Source organism: Hippocampus guttulatus, chromosome 7, assembly GCF_054856545.1.
Source record: "Hippocampus guttulatus isolate MCC_2025c chromosome 7, RoL_Hgut_1.0, whole genome shotgun sequence".
In the NCBI taxonomy this organism is placed as follows: domain Eukaryota; kingdom Metazoa; phylum Chordata; class Actinopteri; order Syngnathiformes; family Syngnathidae; genus Hippocampus; species Hippocampus guttulatus.
This window is the reverse complement of record NC_141267.1, coordinates 2,317,547-2,342,195: the sequence shown is the minus strand read 5'-3', so window position 1 is coordinate 2,342,195 and position 24,649 is coordinate 2,317,547. Positions and strand designations below refer to the sequence as shown.

At 44.3% G+C, this 24,649-nt stretch overlaps 1 protein-coding gene and 1 pseudogene across 1 annotated transcript in view; both read left to right on the top strand.

Moving 5' to 3' along the window:
• The window catches only part of LOC147201971 (ephrin type-B receptor 1-like), a 130,650-nt gene extending 123,537 nt beyond the window's left edge, over window positions 1–7,113 (top strand). Inside the window, exons 18-21 of the mRNA XM_086114763.1 lie at window positions 2,762–2,958; window positions 3,046–3,204; window positions 5,807–5,935; window positions 6,049–7,113. Coding sequence (XP_085970889.1) covers window positions 2,762–2,958; window positions 3,046–3,204; window positions 5,807–5,918 — 468 coding nt within the window. The 3' untranslated portion in view covers window positions 5,919–5,935; window positions 6,049–7,113. The remainder of the gene's footprint in view (window positions 1–2,761; window positions 2,959–3,045; window positions 3,205–5,806; window positions 5,936–6,048) is intronic.
• A 7,558-nt stretch (window positions 7,114–14,671) lies between these two features.
• Window positions 14,672–15,511, top strand: LOC147201970 (uncharacterized; annotated as a pseudogene).
• The last annotated feature ends 9,138 nt before the right edge of the window (window positions 15,512–24,649 follow it).

The window sequence follows — 24,649 nt, the reverse complement described above, 5'->3', positions numbered from 1 at the left end:
TGCTTGTCAAAGTATCCTGTATAAAGTACACGGCTTCCCTGTTGTTTCACAATTCATCTCTTTCCTCACACCCTGTTTATCTCCTTTGCAAGCCTCACATCTTAATCCTTCGGTGGCTACCCTGGAGCCATTGAAGCAGAAAACGCAGTCGAGCCATGACCGAGACAGTATAAGGATGGAGACATTTTTTATGATGGAAAAGGCGGTGTATAATGATGAGGAAAGTATGCGGTAGCACTGCAGCTAACGAGGGTCTAGTGGGGTATTAAGTATGCATGAACCTCCCGCATAGCTGCAGTACTCACACACATGCAGGAAGCCGCACGTATATCCAGCTCACACGCCCCAAAATATTTTCAGAATGACGGGACCGAACTGAAATTGTCAGTGGGTTTACCACAGGTGCTGTGTTCAACATGAATAAATCATGAATCCACAGACCTGTGAAGTTTCACGACACTTGCTGCTTTTTTGATTGACAGCGACGCTTTGAAATATATATTTTTTTCAGCACAAATCTTAAGAAACGTTCAGGGTCAAGCGGAGTTCATCCAGAGCGCAAATTCTAGCTGCAGCCTTTCCAGTCAGTGCAGCATCTCATTCCCACAGCATGCCACGCGGTCGTCTTACAAGTATTTTGACACTGGCTTATAATTCTCCATTCAAGAGGGGGGGGGGGGAAAAGAGCATGATGTATCATTTCAAGCGTTCTCACTTCTGATTTCTTAAAGGCATGAAAGACAGCACAAAGTGGAAAGGCAAATGCTGTCAAGGACGCTTGGCTGAAAATAGGCAGAGATAAAACACGGTTTTCCAGGTCAATAATTTAACAAGGAGGCTAGAGTCCAAATAAATATTTGTGTATACACTCGATGTTGTATTGTTAATGCCCCCCAAATCCCAAATCCCCTTTACCACTTCAAAACCTACAACTAATAATGAAATCAAGAGTCTTTCCATTCAAAGCTCTGATACTTGCGCAACATCAGAGCAGGCGCCACTACGACTTGGAGATGAATATTTTGATTTCCTATGTGATTGCAAACGGTGGCAGCATGAAATTCCCACATGGAAATGGAAATCTCTTTCAGACATCCAAGTTTCTGAAATGATATTTGCAGTGTCTTGCGAAGGTTTTCAGCCCCTCTTGAACTTTTGACCTTTTGCCACATTTCAGGCTTCAAACATGCAGATCTAAAATAGTAAATTTTGGTGAAGAATGAACACCAAGCGGGATACAATTATGAAGTGGAATGAAATTCATATGATATTTTAACCTTTTTTTGTAATTAAAAAAAACTGGATAATGGGGTGTGCTGAATAATCCAAACACCCCTGCACTATCCCAAGTAACACATTTTAGAATTGCCTTCTGCTGTGAATACAGCTGCAAGTTTTGAGGGTCTGCCTCTGTCAGTTTGGTACGTCTAGAAACTGATATTTTTGGCAATTCTTCCTTGCAAAAAAAGCTTGGGATGGAGAGCATTTGAGAAAACAGGTTTCAAATGTTTCCACAGATTCACAATTGGATTCAAGTCTGGTCACCTGGCTACTCTAACACCTGGAAATGTTTAGTTTTGACCCATTCCACTGTAGATTGTAAGAAGAAATCGGACGTGACACCATATCATGATGCTCTGCAACACTGTAAATACATGAATAAATAGATGTAAGACTGACTATTGAGATTACTGCAGCATTCAAACTTGAATGTCAAGAAATCCAGACAAGTCCAAACGGCAACCCCGACCCATTCTGAAACTTTGTGCAACCATTCCCGGTTTCCAACGGCTGCACTCAGCCCAATGAAGCGAATTAGTGAAGTTATAATTATTAATTTAATCCTCATCATACCTGTATATGTGTCTTTTTGTTCCCACTATTTAACTGTGTGTGATATCTAAATGCTAACATTTGTCACAGTAATTTTTCTTGAACAAACCGTAACTTTAAGTTGTGTGTGAAATAGTGACATCCATGTCCATTCCTCTAGTAATGTGCATTGCACAATAAAAAAAAGATGGAATGTAGTACTAATAACTGAAGTTTGATAAGAATAAGAAAAACCTTTATTCGTGTCACAATGGAGACATTCCCAATTAGATTCAATTGTTCTAATTGTGAAACATTTAGGAGAAAGATATGTCACTCCCTTACCAGAACAATTATATACAAAAGGTGATAGATCGGCCTGCAGAGGCTTTGATCGGATACACCCATCAGGCACTTTTTCACGAATATCAACCGAAGTACCAGCCACCACTCAATTGAACCATCCCTAGTTTGCAGTGGTTTCATAATCTTTCCATTTTAATATGATTGTGTGGTGCTTTGCAAAATTTTTGAATGTAGCTGTTGCAGCTTTTAATCAGCATTTTGTGGTTTGGAAATTACGGTAATTCATATTCCACAATCAAAATATTAATCTGAATACCATGTTTAGACTATGAGTGGCGCATGGTGTTCATCATTGTCAAGAAAATATTTGAGTTATATAATATAATATATTTAAGATGTAATTTAGGTTGTTGTTGAGCTCAGGTGTCCCGACTCTCTCCAACATACCCCATGGCATTTTCTATGACACTTGGCGTCTTTCACCTCGATATTTCTTGTATTATTAAACCTGTCAGAATTACACTTGCAGTCCTCTGTTGTGGTCCCCCATATTATTTTAGTATTCATATTATAGTGAGCATTAAAGAAGCTCCAGCAAGTAGAAGTGAACACTGAGATACTGTCTAAATTTCCAATTTCCTAGGTGATCAACGCCATTGAGCAGGACTTCCGACTTCCAGCTCCCATGGACTGTCCAACAGTTCTCCATCAGCTGATGCTGGACTGCTGGCAAAAAGACAGGAACGCTCGCCCAAAGTTCCCCGATGTTGTCAACATGTTGGACAAAATGATACGCAACCCCGCATCCCTGAAAGCCGGCACCAACAATGTTGCGCCAGGGTGAGGAGAAATTCAAAGGATGTATGAAACGGTTGAAATGGCTCCTAAAATGTCTTTTCTGATACCTTCACGTCTCTCCTCTGTCAGTCCTTCCCATCATCCTTTGTTAGATCGTGGTGCTCCAGATCTGAGCCGGTTGAGCTCTGTGGAGGACTGGCTGGCCGCACTTAAAATGAGCCAATACAGAGATTCCTTCCTGGGATCAGGCTTCACGTCCTTGCCACTCGTCACTCAAATCACTGCAGAGTATGTCTTCTCTTTTGAGTGTTTCTCCTTTCTCCTCCGTCTGCCCCTCTCTTCATGTGTTTCACATTGTTCCCATGCCAAGTGTGCATCTTGTGAGATGGAGATCTGGCAGGGAGGCTGCTGGCTGCTCCATGTGTGCATCTGTCTGCCATTCAGAGCCATCCCCCTGGCTGCCTACAAGCATCCATTCCTGCTGCCTTTTGTTATCATGGTGCAAACTACCATCACACGAGATGAATGGCTCTATTTTCAAAATAATGATTATTCATTTGGGCTCCCGTAGCGCTATTATCTCCTGCTCCAGCACATATTTCATGTTTGCTCCTGCTGCTGTTTGCCGTTACTTACTGTATTGGGATGAAATGTGAAAGTTTGAGAACATCAATACAAATAATCTCAAAATTAAAATTGTAAATTTCAAGGGTAAAAAAAAATCTGCATTAATGCTTGTTATCATATATATATATACATATATATATATATATATATATATTAGAGCTGTCAGTTTAGCGCGTTTTATTGGCATTAATTTAAATGAATTTTAACGGGATTAAATTTTTTCTCGCGAGATTAACGCGGCATACGTCACAAGCGGATGTTACATTGTTCTATAAATACACCAGAAATAAAACAACAAGCGCGCTGCAGAAGTCCACGCCCATGTCTGTTTTGCCAGCCACGGCAGCGCGAGACACCGAAAACGGATACTTAAAGAGTTTATGAATGGAAAGTTTACTTTTAAAAAGTTGCCAGATTGCTCCACTGACAAGACCAAAGTTACCTGTTCTTCTCTCTCTGTGTATCATACAGGTATACGATGTATGCCACTGACGCGATTGTTACTTGTTTGGAACTATTTTGTGTGGAAGGTTACAGTATTCTGTGTCCATATAAATAGAGCGGGTGGAGCTTCTCTGTGTTCGTCTGACAGTGACAGTGCGCTGCAGTGGTAGCGACCTAGCGAAAATAAAACGTCTCCAGTGTTGTCATCGAACCAAATGTAGTCATCCGAAATGAGGTCTACACAAAACCCTAGAGAGACTTCCGCGTAAGAAGGACCAACACAATCAACATAGCCTGACTGTGTTCGGGGGAAGTGAAACCCCCCTCTTTCAGAATGGTTTGCCACAGCAGCACGGGGGAAGTGCGTGCGCTTGTTTGTACGGCCGGCAGTTTTTAATACAGCGGCACATAACGAACACTGGTGTCCAGTGTCTCGTTATTCTTCAACAAACATACAGAAACAGACTGTTGTGTTCAAAGCAAACTTGAGAAAAACGAAGTATGCAACCATGGTTTAAATCCACTATAGGCTGAGTACTAGTTTACCTTAGATGTGCACTTTATAATGTTATATTGCTCTGTTTTGATTTCATAAAAAAAGCTGTTAAAGCAGCTGTTGTGTGACAAAATATTTTTTTCACTGTTGTTGATGGACAGTAATATTGTGTGAGAGATTATGTGTGAATAACTGCTTCAAGTGAAAAATGTTCACGTAAAATTGAAAATCGAAATTGTTATTTCAGTAAATATTTGCATTTGGCACATAGAAAACTGATTCATGATTCCATGTTGATGAGAGCATTAAAATGGGGAAAAATAGGACAAGGAAATTCAGAAACGATAAAAAATGTGTGAGTAATCACGATTAATTTTTTAGTTCATTTGAGTTAATTATGACAGTTGCATTTTTAATTAGATTAAATATTTTAATCGTTTGACAGCTCTAATATATATATATATATATATATATATATATATAGAGAGAGAGAGAGAGAGAGAGAGAGAGAGAGAGAGAGAGAGAGAGAGAGATCAATACATATATATATAGAGAGAGAGAGATATCTATATTTATTTTGAGGAAAAGGAAAATAGAAAATACTTATAATAGTGTCCCAAGAAAGCTGAATAATCTGACAGTCAGTTTGTCTGCTCAGCTTTTCAAGGCAGCAGAATGATGATACGAGACAGGTGCGGCTCTGGAGGGAACACCCTTCAATTCCACCGTAGACTGAAAAACAAACAGGAAAGGATCATGACAGTGTTACTGTGTTCCCCACTCAGACTGACGTTTGATTTGTTTGTTTGTATGTAGTCTACATTGTAGAAGTAGACAAAATTGGCAACCCCATTTACAAACTGTCCAGTAATCCCTTGTCCCATATGATTGAATGTGTTTACTATGCTCATTATATAATTTATTTTTATCACAGTCTCCATCTTTATTCTTCTTTTTAAATGATTTTTAATGAAATCATAACATTCAGCTACAGTTAGTAACCTCATTGCAGAACATTGCTTTGATATGATGCAGTGCTTGGTTTAGTCATGAATGATAGGTGTGAATAGACTATGTGTGTAGGTTTTCTGTCTCAATGTGTGTCCTATGATTGACTGATTGATGAACAGTTCAAGGTGTAGCCCGCCTTTTGTCGTAATAGAAAAATAGGTGGATCAATTTGCCAAAGCTAATGTAGGAAGGAGAGAAAATAACCTGTGATAATGGTTCACAGTTGTTCTCTAATGTTGATCGGGTATTTCTTGGAACGTAACATCACTTGTTTTTTTGTTTATTTGCTTGTTTTTTTCTGTGTTTTGTCAGAGATCTTCAGAGGATTGGAGTGTCTCTAGCTGGACACCAGAAGAAAATCCTTACAAGCGTTCAGTCAATGAGGCACCACGTTGATGACCAGTCTCCTACTGAATCCGTATGATCGCCACATTCAAATTGGTGCGTTTTTAAGTCTTCAGGCAAGGGCGGCGTGCTCTATTTCATGCATGTACGTCCCGTGTCTTTCCTCACCAGTCACTGTTCAGACTCAAGTTCTTCTATTTCTCTTCCAGGATCGCTTTCAACTTCATGCCTCAGTGGAAGTGATTAATCCACATTTGCAAGCGCCGATGCAATGTTAGCAGTTCTTTGAGTGGTGAAAAGAATGACAAGTATCTGCTCTTTACAAGACCAGATCGGCTCTGACCTGAATGGACTACGATAATAAAGGCCCATTTTCATCCATCCATCCTCTTTACCCACTTGACCGTTTGATTCAAGACCGGATTCTCCACCTTAAGCAGCCACTGTATGAACATGCTGGCATGGCAAAACTGTCTTGAAAGAATAACTGTGTGAACAAAAACTGTCCCAAAAAAAGCCAATTTCGTGGTTCTTGTGTAGAAAGATGAAAAAGTCTTATGTCATTGTCTCGGTGACAACTGCCACTACTTGAATACAGGAGAACCCATGGTTAAGTGAGACGATGACAAGCTTATCTTCATATTGAAGAATCTGTACATATTATGATATGGGGTGTTTATTTCCGATCTGATCATTTGTCTTGACTGTGATTGTGATTAGTGTGCTTCGCAATTTGCTTCTTTCAGTTTTTGATGAAATGGAATTACAGTCTGGTGCTTTAACAAACAGGTGGTACATTTTCTTGGTACTTTTGGCAATCCAAGGAGTATATCACCTCTTCCATGCAAAGGATGTACAATGGCTGACCTACTTAGGTAATTCATTCAAAGTACTTCAAATTAGGGTTGTTAAATTTAGCACAAATACTCTCTGAAGCTCATCTTGGGAACGAGTAAAGTCCCATTCAATAAAAGATAATACAAAAAAAAAAGACAGGAAACGAATACACAACATTAACAGACAGGCCACAGCATGCGTCAAATATTCAAGGGAGAATGACTGAACAATTACTCAAATGAAATGTTCCTGTTGTGCACAAACTGCAGTAGGTCGCACAAACAAGAGATAATCATGTGATTGAGCTGCAAAACCGACATATGACAGGAGGTCAATCACTCATTTTTTTAGCCGAGCACATCAGATGTCATATGCGCAAAATCACATTTCATTCATATTACTTTGGATGACATCGGAAGGGTGATGAGCATTTTGTACCAGGCGGGGGGGGGGGGGGGGGGGGGCTATGCATCAGTCTGATTTTCTAGTCACTGGTCACCTGATTGTGACATTGTTGATTGGTAAGTTGAGGCAGTGATGATGATTAAAACTAGAAATCATATGTGGTGAATTGCCTGTAAAAAAAATTTGGGGTGGGGGCGGGCAACTACTGACAGGCATACCTGAAACAATAGCAAAATCCTACCCCTTTAAATCGAAACAATTGTGTGATTTAATCTTCCAAGAGTGCGGGGAAGTCTTTTTTTTTCCTAGTCCCCTGACTGTAACGAAATGCACAAAGCAAGATCCGTACAGACATCATGAGATGAGTTATGTTGTGTAAGAAATTAGGAGCCCTGACGTCAACCCTGTCAAACCGCCGTGACAGCTGCAAACGTGACCCCAACTTTAGTTTCTTCCATTTTCTGTGAACCAAGTGTTAAATTGTTATTTTGACTGGGTTTTGTTTGTGCGTGGCTGAAATCTGCATTTTATCAAGCACGACTGTTCTTCACAGCATTTCTTTATGACTTTGATAATATTTGGCAAATATTAAAATCACTCCATTTTCCGCCGGTGTGAGAATAGCTGCACGTGTTGCCTTGCATCCGGAGTATGTTAAAATACTAAATCATAATAATAAAATAATCACAATAATATTAAAAAAGGTGGTCAAAAATTTGCTGTTATAAACTGAAAGTGTGTCAGCAGTTCGTCATCTCTAGGGAAAATGTATTGGTTTTCAAAAACTGAGATAAGGTGCCAATAACCTTACGAACATGGAAAAACCTGTACTTCAAAATATTTTTTTTCGATGAGCTCACATCAATGTGTTCGTGAAAATTAACCACTGCAAGATTTTTGCTACTACAGATATAACTAAATATCTCAGGAAAATGGAGGGTGAGTTTTGTTCACGGTACACGTATCTTAAATTGGTTGTTCTTGCACTATGTCGAGGTACAGGATATTAATAACATAGTTTTAAGAATTTCAGAATTCACAATTCTACCGAAATACCACAAAATGAAGAAAACGTATTTTAAAAATGGAGTACAAGATGAAATTAGCACATTTTCTTCATTTTGGGGCTTTTGTGAATGTCTTGCAGCCATAAAATTGTAAGTTCATGATTGTTTGCTGAAAACCATAAGTTTACCAGTTTTAACATTAAATATCTTGTCTTTGTAATGTATCAAATGACCGTATTTTCTGCACTATAAGGCATTTTGGAATATAAGGCGCACCTTCAATGAATGACCTATTTTAGAACTGTTTTTATATATAGGGCGCACGACATTATCAGGCAGATAGAATAGAATCGACAATAGTGTCTGCGGTTGCGTTATACAGACCATCGATGGAGCTACGCTGAAAGGAATTCATACAATACAGCTTTATTTGTATCGAGTTTACACAACCACTGCAGCTATAACAAAGCGCTTTACAGATCATTTAAAATACTACATCCAAGAAATCAGAATATTCATGCATATATAAGGTGTATCGGATTAGGAGGCCCACTGTCAGATTTTGAGAAACTTGAATCATTTAGGTGTGCCTTATAGTGTGGAAAATACAGTAAATATAGGTTGAACGTAAATTATTGTAACCTCCCAACTTCATTGGAATTGAATTTGTAAATTACAAAGTGAGATACCATCAATCTTTAGTCTAAACCCAGCCAAGTGCATCCTGCATTGACACAATATGTTTTGAGAACATCTTAAGGTTATGTTGCTTGCTTTGCTGGAATTTCGGAAGCTTGATGACTAATCCCGACATTTGCAGATGTGATTTATATAGAACAGGTTATTTCACTACTAAACAGAGACACTCAAAAGCTACCTCTTAACATGAAACCTTATAAAGGTAAGCCAACCCTCTGAGGCTTTTTACATTTCCCTGCTCCTCTGGTACTTCGAGTGTATGACACTATGCTGAGATGAAAGGGAAAGTACAGAACAGCAGGAGGATAAAGTTTAAGAAATCTTCCAGTTCATCTTCCAACAACAATGAAGTAAACACAGTTGTGCTAAAAAATAATAATAATAAATAAATAAAACCGCATACAGCTCACAGGCACATGATTGTGTCATTTGTATTATCACATATTGCCATACAGAGTTCATGTTGAGTTCCCGGTACACACCAATTTAGATATATATTTGTAAAATGTTTTGTATGTGGCAGAAGTCTCAACTGTGCATTCTGAACAAAAACAGTGCCAAAACAATCTCACAGATGTCATTCAATCCACTATTCAAGCCACACTTGTCATTTTTGGACTGTTTTATTTCACAATGTTTTTAAAAAAAAATCCAACATGATTAAACATGCTCTCTGGATGTGTTTTACCTTCTCAATTAGTAATTCTACCTTGGTATGTGTTATTCTTGTTAACTGTCAAACTATGAAGGATGCACTGATGCTGTTTGTTGGTTACTAATTTAAAAGAAGAACAAGAGATCAGTAAGAGCTCTGGTCTTCGTGTTTATCTTCAATGCTGTTTGTATTCCTGATCATTCAGTCAAAGCATCTCCTGTAATTTATAATAGCGCTGTACTATAATCGGTGTTTGCACACGCCTGTATATTATTAGGGTGTGGGTGGGTGCATTATATTTGCGTGCTGTTCAGTGTACTAAAAATGTTTTGTGAATGCAGGGTTGTAGACGTTATCTTTTGGAGCCATACAGTTGTAATGCACTGCTGATCAATAAACAAAACAGTTAATCAAGCTGTCATTTTTTTAAAGAAACTGGGCCGTGATTTCATTCATTATTTTGTGTGGCGTAATAATTAATTAGACCACATGGATGATCAAAAATAAAAACCTCTGGACAAAGAAGACTTGTCTACTCGTTTGTTCTATCAAAGGAACAACCAACGAATGTTTGTTGTAAGCTATCATAATAGATTTACAGTAATCCCTCGTTTATCGCGGTTAAAGGGACTAAGACCACCCGCGATAAACGAAAACCCGCAAAGTAGCGACCCCCCCCGTATAGGTACATGTACATGTGTATGAGTATAAGTATAAGTATAAGTACTGGTCAGGAAGGCCAGTTCTGTCCTGGGCTGCTCCCTTGACACTCTGGAGGAGGTGGGCAACAGAAGGATGCTAACTAAGCTAAAAGCTATGATGAACAGTCCCTCCCACCCTCTCCAGCCCGCCCTGACAGCACTAGGTAGCTCCTTCAGCCAGAGACTGTTACACCCGCGGTGCAAGAAGGAGAGATACCGACGCTCGTTCCTACCAACTGCTGTCAGGCTGCTGAATAAAAAATAGCAACAATATTATTAATAATAATTAAATGATGTGGAAAACAACTGTAAATAGCACTGCGATTTATCCATTTTGTATTTATATTGCACTTAATTGAACGGTGTTTGTTTGTTTTTTCTTCTTCTTTCTGCCTACATTCTTGCTGCTGGAGGCTGTAAATTTCCCCAGTGTGGGACAAATAAAGGATTTATCAGGCCAAATTGAATGGGAAACATGCATGTAGAAGTAAATTTTGTGTTAGGGAGGGGCCAGCCAGGCAGCCTCCTCAGCCAGGGTGCTCTGCACCTCACACCTGAGACTCGTCAGGTCATCACCCACTTGTTGCCTATCTGCTCGTTTGGACTGGTACAAATTGACTCACAGACCATTCCCCAGTGCAAGTTCATGGCGTCACCACGCCAGTGGACTCTGTTGCCGTCTCCTGCAGCTTCTTGTTCCTTGTGTGGACATTTCCTTGTGGACTCCTCGTGCTTCTCCCTGAGTGACTTTGTGAAGACTCTTAAATAAACTACGCCAAGTGTTGGCTTCCATGATACCTGCCTGTTGTCGTGCTATTGGGGTCACATCCAAACCCTAACAGTACGAACTTGCCATGACGACCACAGCCGACACAGACAAGTCTGGTCTCGAATTGATCGAGGATGCTCTCGCCAACCAGGTTCACCTGACCGCTACCCACACCCAGCAATTACGGGACACTTCCGTCGCCTTGCAGGACCTTCAGACTCAGATCCAGCCCCTTCAGCCTGTGGTGCAAGCCTTGGCTGACCAGCAGACGGCGTTGGCGAGACAACAGGCGGAGGTTCTGCTGCAATTACAAGCCTTGACATCAGCACTCACCTACCGACCGCAGGCCTCACCTACTCCCCATGTTTCAGCTGCAATAACTCCAGTGGTCCAAGCCCCTGTTAACGCCATAATAACCAACCCGGTTCCCCCTGAGCCCTCTCTCTCCGCTCCACGGCCATTTGATGGCAACTTCGAGACCTGCGCCACATTCATCATGCAGTGTGAGCTGGTTTTTGCCCACCAACCCAGCATGTTCGCAACTGACTCTACACGTATTGCTTACATGATGAATCTGCTCACGGGTCGAGCAGCACAGTGGGTCACCGCTTCCTGGGGTCCATGGGGAGCAGCTTCTGTCACGCCTACAAGGACTTTGTAACAGAATTAAGGAAGGTGTTCCACCACCCCATCCGCTGTCAGGAGCCTGGCACTCAGCTGAGTAGTATCCAGCAGGGCAGCGGCAGTGTCGCTGACTACTCAGTGGAGTTTAGGCTGGCTGCTGCGGAGAGTGGCTGGAACGACCAGGCACTACGTACAACCTTCCGGAATGGCCTCAGCGACGCCGTTAAGGACCAGCTGTCCACCCGGGAGGAGCCTGCCTCCCTTGATGAACTGATCGATCTCTCTATCCGTATCGATGGACGGCCCCGAGAGAGAAGGTGTGATCGAGCATGGAGTAGATCTCTGGTCACTCCCCAGACACCGAGAAACTACACCCCTCTCCTCTCCACTACCCCTCCGACATACCCCGCTACATCCCAGGCCACAGTAGCGGAGGAACCCATGCAGCTCGGACGCACACGTCTCACCCCAACTGAACGTGAGGCCCGGTTCCAAGCCGGCCTCTGCCTCTACTGTGGTCAAAGGGGACATCTAATCAGAGGCTGCCCCAACCGGCCAAAAGATCAGGCTCACTAGGACCCCGGGAGATCCTGGTGAGCCGTCTAACTTGTTCCCGTCGTCCTGCCCCACCGAATCACCTGGTCAGCGTCACTCTGGCCTGGGCTGACCAGCAACTCACGGTAGGGGCTCTCCTTGATTCAGGTGCTGATGAATGTTTTCTGGACTCTGAATTTGTTGCTCAGGCCTCCATTCCGGTAGAGACATTGGAGAGACCCCTGGAGGCTTTCGCGCTCGATGAAGATCGTCGCTCCAGCGTCACTCAACGCACCTGCCCGGTTTCTCTCACCATAGCCGGCCGGTAACCGTGTGGAGACACGGCGTTTTTTCATAATTCAATCTCCCTTAGTCCCTGTGATTTTGGGCCGCTCCTGGTTCATACAACATGAGCCACACATTGCTTGGTCCTCCGGGACTATTCTGGAATGGAGCCCCTCCTGTCACGCCCATTACCTACGAGCCGCGAAGAGTACCTCGCTCCACCAGGCCCCCTGTGTCCCCCCTCCCGATCTCTCATCTGTTCCTCCCGAGTACCATGATCTCGGGGAGGTTTTCAGCAAGGCTCGGGCTCAGTCTCTCCCCCCACACCGGCCTTATGACTGTGCGATCGACCTACGTCCCGGGGCTACCCTCCCTAGCAGTCGTCTGTATAGTCTTTCTCTCCCAGAGAAGGCTGCAATGGACAAATATATTTCGGAGTCGTTGGCGGCAGGGCTCATTCGGCCCTCATCCTCCCAGGTGGCAGCTGGCTTCTTTTTTGTGAAGAAGAAGGATGGTGGCCTCCGACCCTGCATCGACTATTGCCAATTGAACGACATAACTATCAAGAACAAGTACCCCCTACCACTTATGAACTCCACCCTCGAGCCTCTCACTCAGGCTACTGTTTTCACTAAGCTGGATCTCAGAAACGCCTATCATCTTGTCCGGATCCGGAAGGGGGACGAGTGGAAGACCGCATTTAAGACTCCCCGTGGCCATTATGAGTACCTGGTAATGCCGTTCGGCCTCACCAACGCCCCTGCGGTATTCCAGGCACTCATGAATGACGTACTCCGCGACATGCTTGACCGGTTTGTTGTGGTCTACCTTGATGACATTCTCATCTTCTCCAGGTCTCTAGAGGAGCATGTGCAACACATGCGGCAGGTTCTCAAGCGGCTCCTTTGTAACCGGCTCTTTGTCAAGGCTGAGAAATGCCAGTTCCATTCAGACTCTAATGAGTACCTTGGTTTCATCCTGGAAGGTGGCAGGACGTGAGCAGATCCTCGTAAGATCCAGGCGGTAGTGGACTGGCCTGATCCCACATCTCGGAAGGAACTACAGAGCTTCCTAGGGTTTGCTAATTTCTACAGGAGGTTTATCTGTCACTACAACAGCTTGGCCGAACCCCTCACCAGTTTAACCTCCCGGTCCAAACCGTTTGTTTGGTCCCCTGCAGCTCGCTCCGCCTTCCAGTTGCTCAAGGAGAGGTTCACCAGTGCCCCCGTTCTTCTCCATCCTGACCCCAAAAGACGGTTCATTGTGGAAGTGGATGCCTCCGACACCGGGGTGGGGGCTGTGCTCTCTCAACGGTCGGAGACTGACCAGAAGGTTCACCCCTGTGCGTTCTACTCCCGCCGATTCCTTCCTGCTGAGGTGAACTACGACATTGGGGACCGTGAGTTGCTGGCGGTGGTGGCTGCTTTGGGGGAGTGGCGCCACTGGCTAGAGGGAGCAGAGCACCCATTTACCATCTGGACGGACCATAAGAACCTGACATTTATCCGGGCTACCAAGCGCCTCAACGGTCGACAAGCGCGGTGGGCCAACTTCCTCAGTCGGTTCGACTTTACACTTACCTATCGTTCTTGCAACTCTAAGGCAGACGCCCTTTCCCGACAACACCCACAGGAGCCTGCTACAGAGGAACCCCTCCCCATCCTCCCTGAGACAAGGGTGATAGGCATGGTAACTATGCACCTGGAGGCTGCTGTCAAGCGTGCTTTACGTTCTCATCCTGCTCCAAGCGACGACCCTCCTCACCGTCTGTTTGTTCCGAACATTGTTCGCTCTCGGGTACTCCAGTGGGGCCATGCTAGCCGGTTTGCTTGCCACCCAGGTGTCCATCGTACCTACACCTTCCTGGCTCGGAGGTTCTGGTGGCCCACCATGAGGAAAGACGTTAAGAGATTTGTCACAGCCTGCACTGTCTGCGCTCGCAGCAAGGCTTCCCACCAGGCACCTGCAGGTCTGCTGCAGCCACTTCCTACGCCCAGTCGGCCCTGGTCCCATGTGGCAGTGGACTTTGTGACTGGACTTCCCCCTTCTGAAGGTAACACTGTGATCCTAACCGTGGTGGACCGTTTCAGCAAGGGAGTTCACCTGGTGGCCCTGCCTAAACTACCGTCAGCCTCCGAGACTGCGGCGCTCCTCATGGCCCATGTGTTCCGCCTGCATGGTCTTCCCAAGGATGTTGTCTCGGATCGAGGACCCCAATTCGTCTCCCGTGTATGGCAGGCATTTTGCAAGGGGTTAGGCGCTTCTGTTAGTCTCTCCTCAGGATATCATCCCCAGACTAACGGACAGACTGAGAGGATGAACCAGAGCGTGGAGTCCACCCTTCGTTGTGTGGCCGCGAATAAGCCTGCCTCCTGGAGCCGGTTTCTTCCCTGGGTTGAATATGCGATCAACTCCCCGGTCTGCTCCACCACCGGCTTCTCACCCTTCGAGGTATCTCTGGGGTACCAGCCACCCATCTTCTCTGCACAGGAGTCTGAAGTGGCAGTTCCTTCGGTGCAGAACCACCTGGATCGCTGTCGCCGTGTCTGGGAGGTCACCCGATCCGCTCTGCTCCGTGCGACGGAACGTGCCAGTCATGGTGCCAACCGTCGTCGTCGTTCAGCACCGGCTTACCGACCTGGGCAGAAGGTGTGGCTGTCATCCAAGGATCTTCCTCTTCAGTCGGGTGACAAAAAACTCAACCCCCGGTTTGTTGGACCCTATGTGATCCAGAAGGTGCTCGGTCCTGCAGCAGTGCGTCTGAAGCTCCCCCCCTCTATGAAGATCCATCCTGTTTTTCATGTGTCTCAGGTTAAACCTGCGTCTGTCGACCCACTGTTGCCTCAGACCCCGGCCCCGCCTCCCCCCGAGTTTGTGGACGGGCACCCCCAGTGGAAGGTCCGTGAACTGCTGGATGTCCGGCGCCGGGGGCACGGATTCCAGTATCTGGTTGACTGGTAGGGCTACGGCGTGGAGGATCGGAGCTGGGTCTCTTCCCGGCTCATTATGGACCCTGCCCTGATCACTGAGTTTCATCGCGCCCATCCTGGCAGGCCTGGCAGGTCGCCGGGTGGCTCCCGTAGGGGAGGGGGTACTGTTAGGGAGGCGCCAGCCAGGCAGCCTCCTCAGCCAGGGTGCTCTGCACCTCACACCTGAGACTCGTCAGCTCATCACCCACCTTTTGCCTATCTGCTCGTTTGGACTGGTACAAATTGACTTGCAGACCATTCCCCAGTGCAAGTTCGTGCCGTCACCACGCCAGTGGACTCTGTTGCTGTCTCCTGCAGCTTCTTGTTCCTTGTGTGGACATTTCCTTGTGGACTCCTCGTGCTTCTCCCTGAGTGACTTTGTGAAGACTCTTAAATAAACTACACCAAGTGTTGGCTTCCACGATACCTGCCTGTTGTCGTGCTATTGGGGTCACATCCAAACCCTAACATTTTGTCATAATTAACATTACTTAATGCTGTATACTAATAGATTTAAACATGTATAAGTTAGGTTAGGTTAGTGTATGAATACCAAAATACAGTAAACATATACATGTAGTCCTGTATATGTTGCTCTATGTGATTCGCTGTTGTTTTGCTGACTTTCGCTGCTTCTCCCGGATCGTTTGCAATTTTTTTATTTTTATTTTTTATGAATATGTTGGAAAAAAATCCACGATGCACTGAAGCCGTGATAAACGAACCACGAAATAGCGAGGGATCACTGTAATTAGCTGAACAATAGCCTGAAACTAATGATATTACTTCAAACTTCATCCCAAATAACTCACTTGAACCCTATTGCAAAATCTTTCGAAAATTTAATTTAGGTACCAGCCAGGAGAAAGGTACAATGCATGTATTGGAACATGAGAAAACAGTAATCAAGAAATAGATTTTTTTTTTTTTTAAATGGAAACACAGACACATTCCTTTGAAGCGGGGAGCCGTCCGAAATTGATGCAAAGATTAAAGGAAAACTGAGGAGGAAGCTCCGAAGAGGCCTGGGAACACCATTCTCCTGTACTCTTTATACGTCTAGAGCAGGGGTGCCCAATACGTCGATCGCGATCGACCGGTCGCTCGTGGAATGGTCCCAAGTTGATTGCGAGGGGTGTGGAGGGAAAACCCCAACCCAAAACATTTGTGTGTCTGTGTTCGTGTTATTAATATTATATATTTTTGTGTTAGTGCACCCTGCTCCCTTTCCATCCTCTCAGTCTCACGTCCACAAAATTATTTTAAAAACTAAATAAAAAAGCAGGTCACCTTGAACCTTCGGTGGCCCGTGATATGCATCATCACCGGAAGTTGTTCGCGACCATCAGTCTGCAATTGCAGCTTGGGATCAGAGCTGTTAAGCTATATCTTTCATTGTTATTATTATTCTCATTTAGAGTTTGTTTCATGTACAATTCACCGATGGCACTCGAAAAGAATGGGAATCTGGAGGGCTGAGAGAAGCATTCTAAAATGGTACACATGAGCTGCGATAGTTAACGCGCTGCAAAAGTGTGTCCCATGTCTCCGCGTCAGGTCTCAACGAAGGTAGGCAGTGATTGTGTTTTCACAAACTCTTGTGTCTACATTTGGGTAGACACAGGGTCTCCGACGGGTGTCCGTCCGCGACCGCGTCTCATCGCTGGCCGATGAGACGCCAATCTCTTCCATATGTCCCGCGCACGACAGTCTCAATGCCGTGGTTTCGCCTCCTGGTTTCTCTCAAGCACTGCTGGTCGGTAACGCTGGCTGATGAGACACCAATCTCTTGTACCCTCATGTTTACAGTACTGTTTTTTTTTAAGACAAAAAGGTCAGATGAGGAAAATGGTGCCCATATCCAAAGGATGTATTTGTGTCTGTGCGCATTATGTGCACTTGTCATTGCAGCACTTTGCTTGGGGTAAACTGATTGACAGTGTATCCATGCTTGTGGGGAAAACATAGACAGTGCATGGTGTCTGACCTCAGCACAGTCAGCACAAGTCAATGAAATACAAAGGAGGTAAAAATAAAAAATCAATGATACAGGAGGAGAAGGAAGCACATGCATTTTGTCATAGACAGTTGACCAAACCTTTCCTCCAGCAACTCCCCAGATAAATAATTAACACCCTTGTTTCTGATAGTGCTCAACTGGTGTAAAGCATTTTTTCTTTTGGGGCATCATTACTGGTGAAGAGGAAGCTTGTCTGGGTCTCACCCTCTTTTCATGTCACTGCTTCCACCTCTCTTGTCCCACACATAACTCTCTGCAGGCAATGGCCTGATCTATTATTAAGCAGCAGTCAGAAGTCACTATCTCCATGGATGGTAAAGTAAATATGACAGTACTGGAGAGACTGGCACACATCTTAACAGAACTCTGCAATGTTCAAATGTACAGTGAACGAAAGCTGGCTGCTTATAGTCACGTCAAAAATTGACTTATGAACAGAATCGGTGAGAAAGGCCGGCTTTGGCAGAATTCAACCCTCTCTGGAAAGAAATCCGACTTACTGCTGGCAATTCGGAGCAAACTCTGGCATCATTACTGCAGGGACCGAACTGCCATTATCAGGGGGTTCAGTACACCATACTCCCAAAGCACCCCCGACAGAACACCCCGTGGCACACAGTTGAACACCTTCCTTCTCTAGGTCCACCAAACACATGGAGACTGGTTGGGAGAACTCCCATGAACCCTCAAGGAATCTGACAAGTGTGTAGAGCTTGTCAGCTGTTACATGGCAGGAACAAACACCACACAGCTCTTCCTGAATCTGAGATCTGACCTCTCGACAAACCCTCCTTTTCAGCAGCTGTGAATAATAGACCTTACCAGGGAGGCTGAGGATTGTGATACCTCGGTAGTGGGATCACATCCTCCGGTCCCCCTTCTGAAAAAATGGGCTCACCACCAATGTTCCCTCTAATTTTTTTTTGTGTCTGAGCAAACACACAAACACCCCGAGCAGTCCCATGGACCACTGTGAGCAACATGCGCCATGCAAATTGTGGTCACGCAGTATCATATGCATCATATACATTCAAGTTGCATGTTTTAATGAAAACAATAAAATTATGGCAATAGTTTCTATCAAATTACTTGTGTTTGTCCGCTTTCAGTGAAAAATTCAAAAGTCATGTAACCAAAAGTGTAGCATATTAACACAGCTGTTTTAACAATGGTTTGTATAAATTATGGCAAAGCATGAACTGCCATGAACTGCAATGTGACAGTGTCCTTACTGAGGCACCATTGGAGTTTAGCATAACCATTCTCTTTATGTCCACTTCATTCTTGGAGTAAAACTGAGTTATTGCCTGCACGATATCCTGAGCAGTGCATGTTGTCAGCTGGACTATTCCACCAAACACAGTTTAATGATTGAAACTATTTTTCTCTCTGTATTTAATGTACAAGACGAGCATTTTGTGCACCGTTATGTCTGTGCTCTCATCTACTATAAGGGTGTGCCAAGGTGGATCTTTAACACTGCACATCGTCTCATTCTGTACCGTTGCATTGATTTAATCCACAAATTCAAAAGCATAGCTTTTACTTCGCCAACTGTCTGGTATACTCACGTACTTTGCCATGTGGTCGTGACTTTTTTGTACCGACAGCATTGATGCATTCATTTTGATGGCTCGTACAACATTAGCGATGAGGATTTTGACTTGCTCCAGGTTGGATTTGTTTACGATGGACAGCTCGTTCCTCTTCTCTCAGTCTTTTGCGCTCTCTGCCAATAACGTACCGATCCTCATTCCCATTTTGCATTGTTGTACAATTTTTACTGCATTCAAATGACTTTTGTGCTGAATGTGACGCTTGAGGTAGTCCAGTTTCCATTCGCTCCACACTTTTCCCCCCGAAAACTCGCTTGCTACTTTAGCTTCGCAACACGTTTTACAGAGTAGACCTTTCTACAGTGAACAACTTCATGACGTAAATGGGTGAGCGAATCGCGTCAAATAACAACCTGGAAGATGTTGCATAATACAGAATAAATTATGCATTTATTTTATTTTCAATACTGTACTGGTTGGATTTTTACTTTGTGCGCAGGTCAGATATTTTGTGCGCAGACACGCAAGGGGCAGTGCGCATTTGCTCACAAACCATGCTTAGAGGGAACAGTGATGACCACCCGAGTCTGCCAATCCATGCGCACTGTCCTTGATGTCCATGCAATGGTGCAGTGTCATGTCAACCAAGACAGTCCCACAACATCCAGAGCCTTTAGGAACTCCGGGTGGATCCCTGGTTCTTTGCCACAAAGGAACGTTTTAACCACCTTGTAGACTTAAACCCCAGAGATAGGAGAGCCCACCTCAGAGTCTCCAGACTCTGCTTCCTCAATGGAAAGTCCTGTCGGTGGAGTTGAGTAGGTCTTCATAGTATTCTCCCCAATGACCCAAAAGGTCCCGAGTTGAGATCAGCAGCACCTCATCTCCACCATACACGGTGTTAATGGTGCATGCTTCCCCCTCCTACGATCCCAGCTGGTTGACCAAAATTTCCTGGAACCCATCCAGAAGTCGGTTTCTCTGGCCTCGGCGCTCAGTTTTGGCCTCAGCGCCCGCCAAAATTGTATTCTGCTTGGCCAGTCAGTATTTGTCAGCTGCTTCTGGAGTCCAACAGGCCAAAAAGGCCCGGTAGGACTGTTTCTTCAGTTTAACAGAATTCAAGCACCTCACGAAAACAAAACATCTCGTTTAGTTTCTGAAACATTGTTTTCTGTGGCTTATCCCATATCCATTCATTTCTCTCCTTTGGAGCCCCTTAAGCAGTGTGGTTATGGTAGCCAGCTGTAGCATGAATTTAGCGAGGTAGTTTGCAATGACACATCTTACACACATTTTGGCTGTGGCAGCTGCTGGATAGCCATCTTATTTCCGTCATCCTCGATGCCTTTCCTTGAAATCTTGTCTCCGACAAACACGATCTTGTCCCTGAGTGGGAATCGGAAGTCAGCCATGCACACCACTACACAATCAATGATCAGAACATGTCAAGCCCTGGGGTGCTTGTGTTTTTTGCACCTGAAATGGGCAGCATTTTCACAGCCCAGTGTTGTTCAGTGGAGATGTTGGCGCTGTTGGACGGTCTGCGTTGGTGTGGCTGGATGGATGGCTGCTGAAGTTGAGGATGAGGAGAGAGGAGCGTCGGCAAAGTATTTGGAACTGAGAGTCGCCACTTGGAATGAAAATGGATTTACTGTACATAGGACAGGATAAGTCAACCAATCTCTTTTTTTCATCAATGGATGCAACAGCTTCTTGTTGACTTTGAAACTTAGCTTATAGCCGACATGTGCAAACCTTGAGCAAGACGTCTCTGATCCACTGGTGAAAGGACACTTTGATTCTCTCTTCGTTCATCGGAAATTGCTTTAAACAATAATGCATATGAGGGAAAAGTGGTTGTGATTGCTGTGAGTGTTTATTATTTTACTTTATGTGAACTGTTTTGTTAAGCGCTTTGTTACAGCTGCAGCTGTTGTGAAAGCACTATATAAATCAGGATGTATTGTAATGTATTGTATAAGCTAAATTATCTCCTTCCCTCCAGGTCAAGAGCCTGGGTGTCATCCTCGACACTATCTTTCCACTCCCACATCAATAACATTACCCGGTCCGCATATTTCCACCTCCGTAATATCAACCGTCTCCGTCCCTCTCTCACTCCTCACACCACTGCAGTCCTTGTTCACAGTCTCGTCACCTCCCGTATCGACTATTGCAATTCACTTCTGTTCAGCGTCCATCACAAATTCCTCCGTAAACTTCAACTTGTTCAGAATTCAGCAGCCCGGATCATCACGAGAACCCCCTCCTTCCATTACATCACCACCCTCCTCCGACAGCTCCACTGGCTCCCTGTCAAACTCAGAATCAATTTTAAAATACTTCTCTATACATTCAAAGCCATCCATAACCTTGCCCCCCCTATCTTGTCAGATCTTCTTCAGATTTCCATTCCCTCTCGCTCACTCAGGTCCTCATCCTCCCTCCACCTCTCTGTACCCTCTGCCCGTCTCAGCACAATTGGGTGCAGAGCCTTCAGCCGCTCTGCCCCCAAACTCTGGAACTCACTTCCACCCAATATTCGTAAGATTGACTCTCTTCACACATTCAAAACCGAGCTGAAAACCCACCTCTATAGACTTGCATATTCAATTTAAATCTATCTCTTCTTTTATTTATGATTTTATCTGTGGTTTTACTGTATGCTCTTGGTTGTAAAGTGTCCTTGAGTGCTGTGAAAGGCGCTTACAAATAAAACGTATAATTATTATTTAGGGAAGAGCGGACATAGCTCCCTGTCTTCTTGTGTTGGAGTCAATCATGGTGAAAATGTTGGTTTTACCCATCTGCCTTCAGGTCAGGTAAGCGATTTTGTGTTTGTTAACATATACCCACTAAACCAGCCTTGTATCTCAACAATTGTCATACCGAGACCTGCTTTTCCCTTTTGTTGCAACCCAACTTAATAGGCGTCAAGAACAATAAAGAAGATCTGTTCTTTAAACATAGCCTTTGAAAACATTTTATTTAATAATCTAACCACACGTGCATATCCGCATGTACAAAATGGTATAACATGGCACTGATCTTTTCCTTTTAGGAAAGTTCCACAGATAGTTTGTGTTCTAAGAAACATAGAATGCACACTAAAGCACCAATAGTTTCCGTGGTCTCAATTATGATGCTTTAAGATCAACAGTGGCATTTTTAGAGGCTGTTCAAACACTGCTGGAATTTGTGTTTACACTAAAGATAATGATTTTTCTGATGCATGCCTCTCAAAAGACGTTATTTTCCAAATAAAGGCAATTCCAGGCGAGAATGCTCACTTATTTGAGATACTATTCCTACGGTGGCGACATAACTGCTTTAGTCTATCACTAACCTACAAAACACTTATACAGTAGGCCATAAATGTTAAACAAAATGATAAATGAGTGTACCTTCTTGTACTGTGTGAACATTATTCTTATGCTGTCTCTAACCTCGAAATGTCATACAGCCAGAGGTGTCAAATCCAGGTCCAGAAAATAAAAACTCGGTTTGGCTCTACTCACAGGTGCTTCTACTTAGATGAGCTCCCTGGGAACTAATTTACCTGCCGGTTGAGTAGAAGCACCTGTTGCTTATGATTTGTACATAAAAGATTCAACTGTCAGGGCACTGTTTTTGTGCAGAGCGCAAGCCAAGTGTTAAGTGCAGTGTAACTATGCGCATGGGTCAAGTTTTCTTTTGGTATTTTCATAGACTTTGCACAGGTAGAATTGGACGTAATGGAGCATGTGTTCCGTTGGGTGCCATTATGGGATGAAACAAGTCAACTCCCAGACAATCGAAGTACAGTCTCCTCATCCCCATTAAAATCGGGCCGGTGAAGGTGCACCAGTGATTAACATTGCAGAGGCAAAAATTGACCCGCTGGGACCAAGAGATGAGAGTGTGTGCAAAGTGCTTTGATGTAGTCGGCCACGTATGTGACGCGAGCAGTGCTGTACCTGAGCCAGTTTTAATGACAGAAAGTTCATGAACTCATTCGTACTTTGGGCGAAGGGGAACTGAATGTAGTGTATTTCTGCCTGTTCTGTACGTTTTTGCAAATGCGCCTGTGAACGTCTTTTGAGTGACAGTTCATTTCTTGGCAAGAGTGCCAGATTTCGTAAGCTTTCCAAAAGAAAACCAGGCTAAACACACGCTAATCAAGCCTTCATATGTAGGGGGGATAAGGACATTTGACAATCTAAGTCACGGAGCCTCAGGTGGCAACATGCGTCATCACAAATTATGATGGCAGCTTGAAGGGTAAAAAAGAGGCAAAGGTGGTTACCTCACTTGGGAAGTCTGTATTGCTTATCAACAAATAGTAAGGTAAGTTACTGTGTGTTAGTCCCTGGTAGATGTGAGACAAGGCCCAATACCAACCCTACGGTCCTTGTTGAAGTGTACATGTAGTACTGTACAAGTGCAGGAGGTGTTCAAGCGCGCTGGTTACAAGCGTACGAAAATTGCAGAATTGGGACGGTGCGTGTTACGTCATCGACGTGTGTTGGATTTTGTCAGCACAGGTACAGGAATCTCACTGACTGTCAACAGTTTCCCGCAATTTTGGTCAAATCCGCTATGCATTGCGGGTACTATGTTTCGGCTGAGGTCTTGTGGATGCAGGCTCAGCTAAAGTGTGGAACACAGGTGCAAAAGGGGCGGGGCCACAGAGAACTTTTGAGAATTGGGACACTCACAGCCTCAACAAGGATGCCCACCTGAGGGGCAAAAGAGTGGAAGTGTCGGTTTTGGGAATGGACCAAGTGTGTGTGTATGTGTGCGTATGTGTTCGTGTGTGTGTGTGTGTGTGTGTGTGTGTGCGTGATTGTGTGTGTTCGTGCATGCGTGCGTTCCTAAATCAGTCTGGTTCTCACCTTACACCAGGGGTGTCAAACATACGGCCCGCGGGAATTACAATCTCAGGAATGGCTACGGGACCTTGCATTCTTGGTTGATATTACTGAACACTTGAACAATCTGAACAAAATGTTGCAAGGCCGCAAAAAAGTTGTCACACAGTTTTCTGACAACATACATGCATTTAAGTTGAAGCTGACTTTGTGGGAGATGCAACTGGCAAATGGCAACCCTGCTCATTTCCCCTGTCTGAGAGATGTGTGTGTGACCAGACCTGATGCGGACATGAAATGGTACAAAGACAAACTTGCAGGACTACTGCGGGAGTTTGAGAAACGTTTTCAGGTATTTGGTGAACTTGAGACAGAATGTTCAGTTTTTCGCTCACCTTTCACAGTTAAAGCTTCTGATCTGCCGGTCGAAATTCAGCTAGAGATAATTGATTTGCAGTGTGATGCAGATTTGAAGGGCAAATTTGCCTCTGTAGGTCTGGACAGATTTTATCAGTATCTACTACCAGGGTACCCCAAATTAACAGCCCTGGCTGCTAAAATTTTGTGCATGTTTGGGACAACCTACCTTTGTGAACAAACTTTCTCAGTGATGAATATCAATAAAACAAAAATGCGTTCAAGGCTCACAAACAAGCACTTAAATGACATTCTGAAAGTGACAGCTCGTCAGGACATGACACCTGGTGTTGATGCACTTGTACAGGCCAAGAGATGCCAAGTTTCAGGAACAAATACAAGTCCAGACTAGACTAACACCTTTAAAATGCTGCCTTAGATACTGTTTGCATTGAAAGAATACACCTCTGTGAAGATGAATCCTTACTGTGGTGATTTAAAAAATGTGCACTTTAATGTTAGTCAGCAGCTTCAAAACAAAA